General features: G+C 39.8%; 1 protein-coding gene across 2 annotated transcripts in view; it reads left to right on the top strand.

Annotated features, from left to right (window-relative positions):
• The window catches only part of GADL1 (glutamate decarboxylase like 1), a 166,640-nt gene extending 153,616 nt beyond the window's left edge, over window positions 1-13,024 (top strand). For both annotated transcript variants that reach the window (XM_080824250.1, XM_080824251.1), the window contains one exon: window positions 11,186-13,024. In XM_080824250.1, coding sequence (XP_080680376.1) covers window positions 11,186-11,359 — 174 coding nt within the window. In that variant the 3' untranslated portion in view covers window positions 11,360-13,024. The remainder of the gene's footprint in view (window positions 1-11,185) is intronic.
• The last annotated feature ends 301 nt before the right edge of the window (window positions 13,025-13,325 follow it).

Genomic DNA, 13,325 nt, shown 5'->3' with positions numbered 1-13,325 from the left:
TTCGGACGCATTGGCAGGCTGGGCAGAGTAAGATGTCTCTCGGTTCAGAGCAGCATAACATCATGGGATCACTTCCTGTTTTACTCCATCTGTTAGGCCCAGAATCTGCGATAAAAACCAATAATTCTGCTACTCAGGAAGCTAAGCCTCCCAAGCCTAAATGCAGGTTCTGCACCTTAAAAATATTGCTGTGCTAACACAGCCCCACCTCCCACACCTGTGCCTGGACCCCCAGGTACGGCTTTGGCGGTTAAGCCCCAGACAGCCCCAGGGCTCTTTGTGTCTTGTTGGCAGGGCTGAATCAAAAGACGGAATGTCAGCTGCTAATTGCCCATTGCCAAATGTCTAAAGGGAAAAGAATTCTCTGGAAAAGGAACCAGTCTCTCATTGGCTTTGAAATGCTTAACCTGTGCTCCTTACCTGGCTTGGGTGTGTAGGAGAGACGAGAATGAGCTTCCCTGGGGCTAAAACCCAGAGAGTCTGAGTCACCTACTGTAGAAGGCAGTCTTAAAGCTGTGTCCCTGCTCAGAGAGCCAGATGCTGTATTTAGAAATAGGCGCCACTGCCCAGAGGATCCAGAGAGAAAGGACTGTACTCCTTTTCTCCTCTCACGTGGAGTGAAACTCTTGGAATATGTAAAGAATCTGGGAGCCATCACTTCTCAATGTATGTGTGTATCAAGACATCATAGTGTACATTGTAATTATCCCCCATTTTTCGTTGTCAATTATACCTCAATCAAGCCAGAAGAACTTAAAACAAGGAGAGAATCTAAAGGCAACAACAAAAGGGACTGTTGTCTTTTGAAGATCCCATTTGGTGGGGATTCACTTTGCTGACCTATCAACTGAGTCCTCTGTTCTGGACCAAAGGAACGTTCCTAGGTCTTGAGAGAAACTGGGAGAATCCAGAGGAGTCAAGAAAGAGGGTGGGAGAGATCCCTGGAGCACATGGGGCTTGTGATCCATGTTTCTCAGCAGGGGCATTGCTGGCATTTTGGGCACCGTGACTCTTCCTTGGGCAGGTTTAGTCGAAGCACTGCGAAGCATTCAGCACCCTTGACCTTCAGACATTAAATACAAATAGTCTTTGTCATAACCCAAAACCTTAGACACGGATGCCCCTGGACAGGTGGGACCACCCCAGGGTGGTTGTCATTTTAAGGAAAGAATTCCCAAATAGCTTGTCAAATTAAGGAACAATATAGGGACCTCCCCAAATGGGCGAAAACTTCGGAGTTGGCCCACAACAGTTACTGAGCACCTATTAGCTCAGATGGTGGCTGTGACACATTGAGGATTAAGTTTTTGCTTTATAGAGTGTGTAAAACGTTTATTGTGTCCATTCTTCAGCTAATGCTTTCAGTTCAGTTTGGTTTATTTTTATGACTGTTCATTTCAGCTGCCTTGAATATATGACTGACATTAGGTTTATTGGAATTGCTGTCATTGTCATTTCCACGTTGTAAACACCAAATGTGAAGCTGACTGTGTTCTTCATTCTTTCTGTGATGCTAACCTCTGTTTTGTGGCTTAGCTCCTCTGTATCGGAAAGGGCATAAACTGGACAGTTCTTTTAAGTTGAGATGCTTTTTTTATTTTGTGCATGTCTGATTTTGAGAGATACTCTGGAGGAAAATCAGGGTAAAAAAAAAATCCATATTTGAAAAGAGGTATGTCCAGTCTAAGTACGGCCTATTTCTCCATGTTCTGCCAAGCTGAAATGATCTTTTAGATGCATCTGATTTCATGGGCTATAGACCACCAATTTTACATAATTTAAGCTCAGGAGACTTATACCAATGCAGCTCAGCTCCAAATTATAGGGGGGCAAATACCAAGGGAATGAGTGAGCGTTGTGCACAGACATAAGAAGAGAATTGGACAGGTAAGGAATGGCAGAAAATATATGGAAAGAGGCAAATTGATTCTCCAAGCAATCAAAAGAAAGAGCTTTATTGTTTCCTGGGCCATGGTTCAGTGTTTTCAACACTTTATCAGGTTTTATGATTAATAGAAAGGTTGGCCAGCAATTTCTTTGAAGGTCACTGGTCTATTTCTTATTTTTTTATTTTTCGTTTTTTCACAATCAGCTAAGTCTTACTTTACTACAAAATTGACATAAGAAACTAAAGAAGGGAAGATTCCTAATCTCCTCTCCCCTTCTCACTCCAAACTATCTTTCCTGGTCCAAAACATCTCTCACCTCTCACCCTACCTTTATCTCTCCTGAGGTCCTGCTTAAAGGACTGTCACTGGCCATGTCCCCTTACTTGCATGGTGATAACAAGCATTTGAAGTGAGACGCCTGGGTGGCTCAGTCAGTGAAGTGTCTGCCTTCAGCTCAGGTCATGATCTTGAGGTCCTGGAGTCGAGCCCCTCATCGGCTCCTTGCTCAGTGGGGAGTCTTCGTCTCCCTCTCCGTCTGCCCCTCCCTCCCGCTCATTCTCTCTCTTTCTCTCAAATAAATAAATAAAATCTTTAGAACAAAACAAAACCAAAAAACAGGGATTTGAAGTGTCTGGTAAATGTGAAGACCACCAGGTCACCAGGTCTAACCCTGAGATTCAAAGCCAGGTGCTCTGGATAGATGCTTAACCCCCTCCCCCCCCCCCCCCGCCCTGTCCTGATGATTTGTATCTTCAGGCATATTTGGGGAGCTCCTAATACTACTCTTCAGTCTTCCTTTGATAAAAATATAAGCGGCGGGATAGCACGAGGAGACTGTTTAATTTTGGACACAAGCTCATGAATATGGGGACAAATGACCTTTTCAGTATATGACCTTTTCATGTGTCCAAAGAAGAAGTAAATTTTTACTTAGACAATATCTCTATTTTCTGCAAAATACTTACACAACACAGAGAAATTGCTAACATACAACAGGAGCTCATCCCTGCCCACGATACATTTCAATGGGAAGCTTCTTTCCCTGCCTCCTGCCCCGCCACCAAACTTGAGATGATCAACCACTGTCTCACTTTTTAAAGGAAAAAAGAGTTTACTTTGCCTATGTTGGGAAAAAAAAACTTGGACCTTAAATAGAAAATTAATATAGAAGTGGCATACATGAGGCATAAGATTTAATTTCTAAAACTGCTAACTCGCAACCTCTCCGAATTATTTAAATACAGTTTAGTTGCTTTGGGGAGAAAGAATAAATTACAAATCATGTTTTCACAGAACTTTCAAATGCTCATCTCTCAAGAGAGAGTAATGAAATAGTGTAATAAAAGACCAGGTATGAATATAAATTGATTAAAAACAAATTCATTCTAAGATATTAATAAGACTAGTTCATATTATTGAGTGTCTAGTGAATGCCAAATTCTATGCTTGGTGCATTCATATATATTATTTCATTTAGTCCACATAACAATCCTAAGGGATATCAGGTCTTGATGAGTCCCAGAGCAGTTAAATATTTGTCCAAACTCACATAGAATTTCATGAATTGGGTCTCAGGTCAGTCTAAACTAGTCTGTTGGTCTCTGAATGGTTATTCTAAACCTGTAAATTAGCAACTAGACTCACTTGTAACAACGAAAGTGATGCTGCTGATAATTACAGGTTTAAATAGATCTGTTGTGAGGAAACTGGATAATTGATTCCTCTGGTAAAAAGAGCTAGTTTATTTAGCCACTGGGCAAAATCAGCATGAGGGACAGAGGAACCGAATAGGGACATATAAAAATATTTGGTGGCCATATAAAAATGGCCTCAGAAAACAAAAGAAGTACAAACTCGAGAGATGATGTTAGCTTAGTCACCCACAACTCACCTGAAATCATCCATAATCATATATGAATTACATTTAATAAGCATGGTGGGTACATTCATTTTATTTTTTTAGGATTTATTTATTTATTTGAAAGAGAGAGAGCGAGAGAGCAAGCACCAGCTTGGGGAGGGGCAGAGACAGAGAATCCACAAGCAGGTTCCTCACTGAGCATAGAGGAGCTGACTAAGGGTTGGACCCCAGGACCCTGAGATCATGACCTGAGCTGAACCCAAGAGTCAGATGCGTAACCAATTGTGCCATCCAGGTGCCCCAAGGATGGTGGGTACATTTAAATGTTTGATCAAATGAGCCTTCAAAAAAACCCACACCGTGAAGAAAAGATTCAAGTGCCACTATGTCCAAAATAGCTTTCTATCTTTTGCACCTAAAAGTGGTTACCATGACCTTTCTCATTTCAGGCCCACAGAGAAATGAAGTGATTTGCTTTAGGACGTGAAGTGAATAATAGAACTGGGAGGAAACATCCTAATTTAGAGCTCCATTTCCTTTCTGGAGTTTGTGCTCTCAACTTTTCCTGAATAAGAATATTCATTCCCATCATGTACTATCTGTTCACAGCATTACAGGCTGCATCTCTAATATCATAGTCCATATTTTATTTAATTGTATGAAGGGGTACCATACTATTATCATCACCCGCTTAAAGATGAGGGGACTGGGGCTCTGGGAACTAAAGGCATTTGCCTGATCTCATGTAGATACATATCCTCTTGGACCTGCCTTTATTTTTTCAATGAATTTGTTTATTCATTTCAAAATTTACACGCAGGTAAAATTCACCTCTTAAGGTATATAGTTCTATCAGTTTTGATAAGTGCATAACATTAGTACTGGCAAAGCTTTATATTTGAACCCACATTATTTGGAACCCGGATTATTTAGGAAGAAAGTATAAAGCAAATTATTGTTTGTGATTGCTCAAAAATAACGGCTGGAAGAAAGTCACAGTGAATGTCTGCCAGTCTGTGTCCTGGTTTCTCGCTCGGCTGGAAAAGGAGGGTCAAGAAGACTGTGAGCATTTCCTGACTTGATGTAGAATTTCTGAAAAAAGCCAATGAACATAAATTTCTATGTGCTTTTTCCCTTGAAGGGGTAGATTCTACATGTTGTAATGTATCTGTCTGCTTTAACCAGGGAGTCCATACATATGCCCAAAACCAAATCTAACTTATTACCTACTTATTTATAGCCTAGGAGCTCTAAATGGGTTTACCATTTTTCGGTGGTTGAAAAATAATCAAGAACAGCTTAGTATTTCTTGATATGTGAAAATCACATATTAAATGTCACTGCCCTTAAATAAAGTTTTATTAGAACCCAGCCTTGCTTGTTTGTGTATATATTGTCCAGGGCTGCTTTCATGCTACGATGACAGAGGTGAGTATTGGCAACAGAGATCGTTGGCTTACAAAACCTGAAATAGTTATTATCTGACTCTTTAAAGAAGAGAGCTTTGTCCCTCAGATCTAAAGTAACAGTAAAGTATAGCGGCTGCATTGAGCCCCATTTTATTCCTTTTTCAGTGTTTATTTGCTTGACCAGTCATGGAAATGTGTAGCCTTCCTATGTCTATAAACTACTCTGGAGAATACTGAAGGAGTATGGGTGGAGTGTAGATATAGGGAAATTTAAAACTTTTTCAAAGTACTTTTCATAGAGAGAAAAAATATCATAGATCATTTTCTACATTTGATATAAGTTTCTCTTAAGCAAGATAATCTCAGAACAAGATGTTAATTACAATATAACTCTCATAATTTACCCTTCAGCTTATTAGCCTGCCTGCCCACTCTATGCTCTACCCACAATATCTGAAAATTATTATGAGTTTGGGCTCCTACCCCCAAAGAATCTTTGCTTCCTTGGAGAAAATGAAATGTAGATTAATTAAATTGAAATTGAGATGACAGTTCTAAAATCTGGAGTTGGAGGAACATTGATTTGCTCATGATTTATGGGAGAATTTAGCAAAATACGAGTCTGTCTGGATTTATTAGAAGCTCTGAATGGTATTGCAGGCTAGAGTGAGAGTAGACGCTTATACAGGGTTTGTCCCTCAAATTTGTTGCAAAAGGATCCCTCTTTTAGTTATGGGTTTGTCTTCACAACCCCGTAGATGTTGTGATGTTCCCTATTTGACAGGTAAAAAAAATGGGACTTGATTTCACCTGCACAGCAAATAATGAGAAAAGTTGCAAATAGATCCTAAAGTCTAGACCATTTTGAACCATTTACTGTTATCATCTCTGGACTAACTTTTGAAGGACTAATTTAGAGGTTTCATGATTGGGTCCATGGTTTCACTGACGTGTCATTGTAACTGTAGAAGGTCCAAGCTTTAACAATGGGGAAATGATTTAGGTAAACTAAGGCACTGTGGTATGATGGAATACAAGACACCATTCAAAGTGGTATGGAGACCATGGCAAGAAGCGTGAAAAAATATGCAAGAACATCAAGATTCATCATTAAAATAATATACACCCACAAGGAGCCATGGGAGTTAAAACAGAGCAGTGGTCCTCGAAATGTGGTCTCCAGACCCATAAACTGAATATTACCAGTCTGCAATAAGAAAAATATGGAACTCAAGAGCTGCTATTTAGAAACTTTTATGACAATTTAACAGATTAGCTTTACTGCTAAATTTAAAATTTTCTAAAAATAGGCTTTTAATTATTCTTTTTAGTTTAATTTTTATTCAGTAATTTCTTTTCAATCAATAGTTCACTTTTATTGTAGTTCACAAAAATATTTCTGTAATGCACTGGTAAAAATATACTTCCTCTCAGAGAGTTCAAGAAATACTCTGCATATTGAAAACAAATATGTTGTCGTCAACCTTAAATATGTTTACACATATTTAAGAAGAAATTCCATTTAGTGGATGTTAAAATTTTATTTTCAGAAAAGGCTATGCTGGTGTCCGGTCAGTTACTTGTTATCAAATCACCGTACTTGGCCAGAATGAGAGACTTTTATTTTGTTTTGCTTTTCCTTTGCGTTTAAGCAACTTGTAAGTATCAAATGCTATTTTATGCTGCAGGAGTGTGACAACAAAATTCTGTTTAAATGACTAAATCATCGCTGGAACATAATTTAAGGTGGGGGGCAGCAATCCTACAGAAACGTGTCGATTAAGTTTCTGTGCAACCAAATAGAAATGTCAGGATCTTCCCCCACTTAAGATGCAGGGACCAAGGCACTGAGGCATGCGAAAAGAATTTGATTTACAATTTGAAGGAAAACCAGCAGTAAAATAATTGAGAGCTGGAAAGCAATCTCACTCCTGCCAAATTGCTTTCCTCCGTCCATGCTCCATTTAGGGGCGATATTCAGATACTTACATTTAGCTTGTGCATATTTTCTTTCCCCTGTGAATATTCCATCCTGTCAGATTAGTACTGTTTCTCTGCTTCGATCGGCAAAAGAGAATAACCAGGTTACCCAGCACTGGATTATGCCTGGAATTTTAGAAATAGAAAATGCTTGATTTTTTTAGATGCAGATGTGATAAGCTGGTTGTTAATGAGAACGTTCTAGGTCCCTACGTTGCAAGCATGGATTCCGTTCAAACAAGCTTTAACCTGAGTTCGTGGGAATCAGCTATGTGAAAGTTCACTGCAAATTGTAAAGGGTTGGTAAAATATTTGTTAACAACATCAAGAACCAGTACTACTACAACAATTGTAATTTGTGATGGAGATTTAATGAGGATCAGCCCTGGTGTGGCTTATGGCTTGGTTTTCCCATGTAGGATTTATGGATTAAAGAGGTCTTCCTCTCTTGCCTAGGAATAATTACCTCTACCAATGAATTGTATATTCATGGGTACATAAATAAAATGTGTATTGTCCTGCTAAACCCTTGCTTAGTTTGTTCTCTGAGTCCCATAGATATGTGGTCATTTATTTATAATTTTTGAAAGTCAGTGGCAAAATTTTGGCTTAGAAGTTTGGTTCCCATGACATGTGTTCGCCATGGAAGCATATTCTACAACAGCAAGGATTTTAAAGATCAAAAATATCTTTATATTAAAATGTCCGAGGGGTCCTCTTTTACCTTTCTCGCTCCCATTAGAACATACTTTTGGTTTACTTACAAGAAATGCAAAGCTGACAGTTTGATTTTGATAATTGCCTCATGTGAGCCTCTGACACTTAATGAGCCGGAATCAAGATTCTAATGGTCTCCAAAGGTAAGGCAGAAAATATCATTTGGGGGGGCGGGGGATGGGGTTATTGAAAAGGAAACGGGAATAGACAATGCAAATTAGGCTTGAGCCAAGCACCTTCCTGTTTTAAATTTAAATTTGACTATAATCCAGAGCTAGGTATACCCTGCGTACCTAGAGGAAGATGGAGGTGAATATGAATGGAATTTTTATTTAAAAAAAAAAAGTTTGTAGACCCTTAATCCGTGAGCTCTAAAATTGATAGTTTTCGACTCTCCTGGCCAGACATTTGTCTTAGGCGAACCCGGTCTTCCAATATGTATCGGCAATGGCACTCTTCTGTCTTTCTCTCAGATCTTCAGTTTACCTTCAAGAGTGCACTTTTCTTCGAATTAAAATTAAATGTGCTTTTGTCACGAGCCTAAGTCAAACCATGGTTCCGCGTTGCTTTGTGACTAAATAGGAAGATTTTAGGGGCACCTGGGTGGCTCAGTTGGTTAAGTGTCTGCGTTTGACTCAGGTCATGTTCCCAGGGTCCTGGGATCGAGCCCCGCATGGGGCTCTCTGCTCAGCGGGGAGCCTGCTTCCCCCTCTCTCTCTGCCTGCCTCTCTGCCTACTTGGGATCTCTGTCTGTCAAATAAATTTAAAAAAAGATTAAATGAAAAAAAAAGTTTAGAAAGATCTTAAGAGCAGTGCATAACAAATGGTGCCTTAAAAGTTTAAATTACGTGTGTGTTTTACATGTATATTACATGTATATAAATTGTGTATACACATACATAAGTGCACGTGTGCCCTTTACATCCATATTCGCAGCAGAACCCCCCACCCACAGTGATGAGGAGAGGTCAGTTAAAGCAAACAACCCTAGAAAAAAATGGGACACACACATAACTGAAACATTTTAACTTAAAATATATCTATGCGCATTTATTTCCCCATCTCTCGGTGGAAAGTTGCTGTTGTTTTTCTTGCCCCAGCAAGGGAGGACTTGTAAACGCTTTCCCAAAGTAAGTGAGGTTTTTCTTGAGTAGGGGTCTGATGAACAAAGGGCCTCTCCTGTTCTTGTGGTAACTACTCTCTTCCGAAATCATCTGTCCTGTCCAGCCGGGTTTCTGTAAGCTGAGGGCTTCTGTGGCCATCTGCGTGCAGAACCAGTCTCGACCCTAGATTCTGCCTCAAGTTTTAACAGTTCTCTTCCCACACCCAACTTGCAGCCATGTTTAGCCGTCCCCATTTATCCAGTCTTTTCAAAGAATTCAGCTTCGTTTTTGTGGAAAGCATTCTCTTTTTGCACTCACCTTTCATTTGCTCGTGTATCATTTCACTCGATTTTTATGATTCCAATAACAAATGATACCTGATTAAAGAGCTTTGGAAGAAAACTTAGTAGATGCTTGGAACCTTCAAATGTAAGGGTTACAGACAGATATTCCTGGAGCTTAGGTATGTAGAGACTCACCTACTTGCTTCCTTTTTGCTTCCACGGAACACTTACCACTAAATCTTGCTAGCAGATTGGAGATAATTATTTAACCTTGCTTTTCTCATCTCTAAAGAGCTCAGAATAAAATTTGTAACATGCTTCCAGAAATCTATAGAATGCGATGGTCTGTATTTTTTCATTAGCTTGACTTCTAAACTTCATCTTCTTTTTCTACATATTTTTTCTTTTATGCTCATGGATTTTCTTTTCTATGTCTCATTATACCCTGCGAGAACTCCAATATTTTGCTAGAATGGCAATGTGGTTGAGCTTAACGGATGTTTGTTGTTGCTGTTGTAGGCACAGTGTAGTCAGTGTTATGCAAAATTTAGGTTCTAAAATTAGCACATAAGGGAAAAAGTACATAATTAAAATCATTCTCGCATGTCCCTTGAGAATCAGGCTCTGTGGCTGAATCCAGCACATCAAACCTCTAGAAGTCTGAAACACCCAGTTTTCCCATAAGCTTTGCAACTGATCAAGATTATGTTGAATGTCCGATGAAGTAGTTTGGCTTGTTCTCAGGGGGGTATCTGGCAAGACATAGGTATGCTTAAAGGCTGAAGAGGTGTGGGATGGTCACGCCCCAAGACAGGCTTGTGGGAACCCAGATGTATGCCCCTCACCTAAGGAATTTCAAAGCACATAGTGCTTGATGTTATTTATGTAGGCATTCTTCCCTTCTGGATTAACCAAGTCTCATCTTTCTGAGAAGATGAGGACAGAAATACATGATATTCTCATCCTATGTTCACATAGGACATGCTCAGAATTTTGGAAGAGTTAAACTAAAAAGAAAATGGAAAACCTTTGCTCACCTTTCCAAGCCAGTAAGAGTGCTCTCTAATTATTTTAACTTGGTGTTTCAAAGATCAGCTTCACTATTTTAAAAGTTTATAACCTAGTTCTTGGGTGGTCATGCTACCGATAGGAAAACTGATGTTCCCAGGAGGTTCTTAAGTTGGACTAATTTCTTCAAACATTGAACTTTTAGAAAAATTTGTGCATTTGGATGATCAGGTCCCATCTCCCCAGGTTATCTGCAGATCTTTAAAATACAGGCTTCTTATTTTATTCCAACCTTTATACCTCTTCATGAAAGAGTATTTTTGTTTCATGTGTCCTATTAATAAACTAATAAACTATTAGTCTTCAAAACAGAACTGGGCATAATATCTGTATGAGTGTTTTCCTTGTTAGACTATCAACGGAAGGCTGTTATTTTGTGTCTGTGTTTTTGTCTCTCCCAAAACTAATTTTCTTTACTTAAGATGCCTGAGCTGGAGCATTTTTTAGTTCAAAGTTGGGGAGTGTACCATTTGACACTTTCACAACTGTGCCCCCCAGGACACCGCATAATGGTTTAGGTTTCCGAGTGTGTGCTCGGCGAGGCTGCCGGCTCTTTTCACTCACCTTTCCCAAGCATGGGACCTCAGACTGTCTAATCTCCAACTTGCACTTCAATTTCTTCATCCACGAATAGGGAATATCTCTGTCTCTTTCCCAAGGTCACTGTGAAGATTAGATGAATTAAATTTATCTAAAGCCCTTGGATCAGTCTTCATATGCTGTGAGTTCTCAGTAGATTATGACTAATACTGACCTTGATGTGTGCAAGGGAGTGGAATCCCCGGTGGAGGCCAGTGCGTATCACGTGACTGGTCGGAATGCCGCCGGAATGTGCTCTGGTCTTTCACCGCCTCCCTCCTCTCGCCTGGTGCAGGTGGCCCCAGCCATTAAGGAGCGGATGATGAAGAAGGGAAGCCTGATGCTGGGCTACCAGCCCCATCGAGGGAAGGTCAACTTCTTCCGCCAGGTGGTGATCAGCCCTCAAGTGAGCCGGGAGGACATGGACTTCCTCCTGGATGAGATAGACCTCCTGGGGAGAGACATGTAGCTGTGGCTTTTGGTTCCCCAAAGGCATGAGTCCTGCCCTGAGGAGGCTTCCAAAATCCAGGGCATCTGGGGACACAGAAGAGACTGCAGCCCTTCTGGCGAGAAATAGGAAAGACGCCTTGGCCTGGCGTGGCTAAAGGGAAATGCGAAGCAAATAGTGGGAAGGACTCGTTAGCTGCCTGGGCACTACTGTTTGCTATTAAAGGAGGAAGTGAGAAGTGGATTTTCGTAAGAACTGTCTTTAGGACACAGACTTGAAGAGAGTTTAGTAAGTACCACATAGGGCCTGGATTCTAAGCTTCCATTGCTCTCTAAAGAACATATAAATTAATAGCTGAAAGCAGTGATTCTCAAAATGGCAGTCCCTAGACAAGCAGCATCAACATTGCCTGGGAATTCATTAAAAAATGAATTCTCAGCCCAGCCCCAGACCTACTGAATCAGACACACTGCGTGCGCCATTCAGCATATTTTAAATAGCTTTCCAGGTAATTCAGAGGCAAGGTACAATCTGAGAACTGGTGGTTTAGTGAAATCTTACAAAGACTGAGTAATAGCTCTGATATTTACCAGCAAAGAGATATCCACTATTTCAGCAGTCCCTGAGCCAGTGTCTGAAAATATGGCTGTGGGACCTGTAGCATGAATGTTTAGGGGCATCAGAAGTCCATCAAAACTATTTTTAAAAGGAGGAACTATTTAAGATGTTTACTATTTAAGATGTTTAAGATAAAGATATATATTTTATGCAGCTGAGTATTTATTCTCAAAAAAGGTAAAATTAACTATTATCTATTCTAAATTACCTAAAATAGAGGTGAGGATGAAAGCAAACACTTTGTAGCATGGCCCTTTCAATCAACGTAATAGTCCTAATTCACTTCCCAAAGCACTTTTGTCATAGCTTGGCGTAGACAGTAGATGTAGATGTCTCTGTGTACCTGTTTCAGCACGAGGGGCCCATTTCTTATCTTGTTCTCTGCTTACAGGAAATAACCAGAATGAAGTCCAGGGTTATACAACATTCCCTTTCTCAAGCTTTGAAACGTCAGTGTAGACAATTAAGTGGTTCATATTAGGCAGAGAATCTGAGAATTAGAGGTCTTTCAGTGTGAACACCTCCTCCCTTTCTCCTGGGAGTGGATGATTGTAATTCTATCTCTGATCCTGGTCCTGGATTTCTGGAGAACTCTGGAGAACTCTGAACTCCAGAAGTTCTGGAGAACTCTATTTGACTAACAAATAAACAGAATTCAGCGGCGTGGATGCAGAGTTCAACAAGGTAAGATTGTGAATCTAATTAGAACTCTGATCTGGAAGGCAAAGGATGGAAGAGTGTTTAAGTGTTAGACTAGCATATTCAATAATCTTTCATACGATATCATTAACTTTTGTTGATTAAATTTTGAAGAGTAAAAAGCCCATGTGTACTATTTGCTTTTATTCCATATTTTCACTTTAGGGTATGTGGTTTCTCAATATCTCTATTTCAAAGAATATTTTAATCTTTTTCTTAATTACTTTCTTCTCTGGTGATAAATGTTTGTGTGGGCGTTTGTTTTACATACCTTGTTGCTTTTTTGTTTTAATGTCTACATAAAATGTGCCTGAAATTGATGTTTGTAACAATTCTGGTTTCATGAAATAAAAAGTAACATTAGAACACGCTTCGTGTTACTGACTTTTCTTTTCCCAACATCTCCTCATTTCGGGGTTGTCTCAATACATTTTAGAAGTAATTGAGTTCCTTTGGCATTTTAGCTAAATAATTGAGGAAGCATGTTGGGAGCTGTCTATTTTTGAGGTAACACCTTGAAAAAACTGGAAAAAAAAGTTCTAGCAAAGGAGGGATTTGCCTTATTTAGTTTTTCGTCCTCCACTTGGCAAAGCCTTGGGAACCTGATAGCCATACGTCAGCTTCCATTGGGCCTCTTCTTGAGAGATGATAGTTCTTAATGAATGAAGAG

This window comes from Martes martes, assembly GCF_963455335.1.
Source record: "Martes martes genome assembly, chromosome: 1".
NCBI classification, from domain to species: Eukaryota; Metazoa; Chordata; class Mammalia; order Carnivora; family Mustelidae; genus Martes; species Martes martes.
The sequence above is the reverse complement of the archived record's forward strand: the minus strand, read 5'-3'. Positions and strand labels throughout refer to the sequence as shown.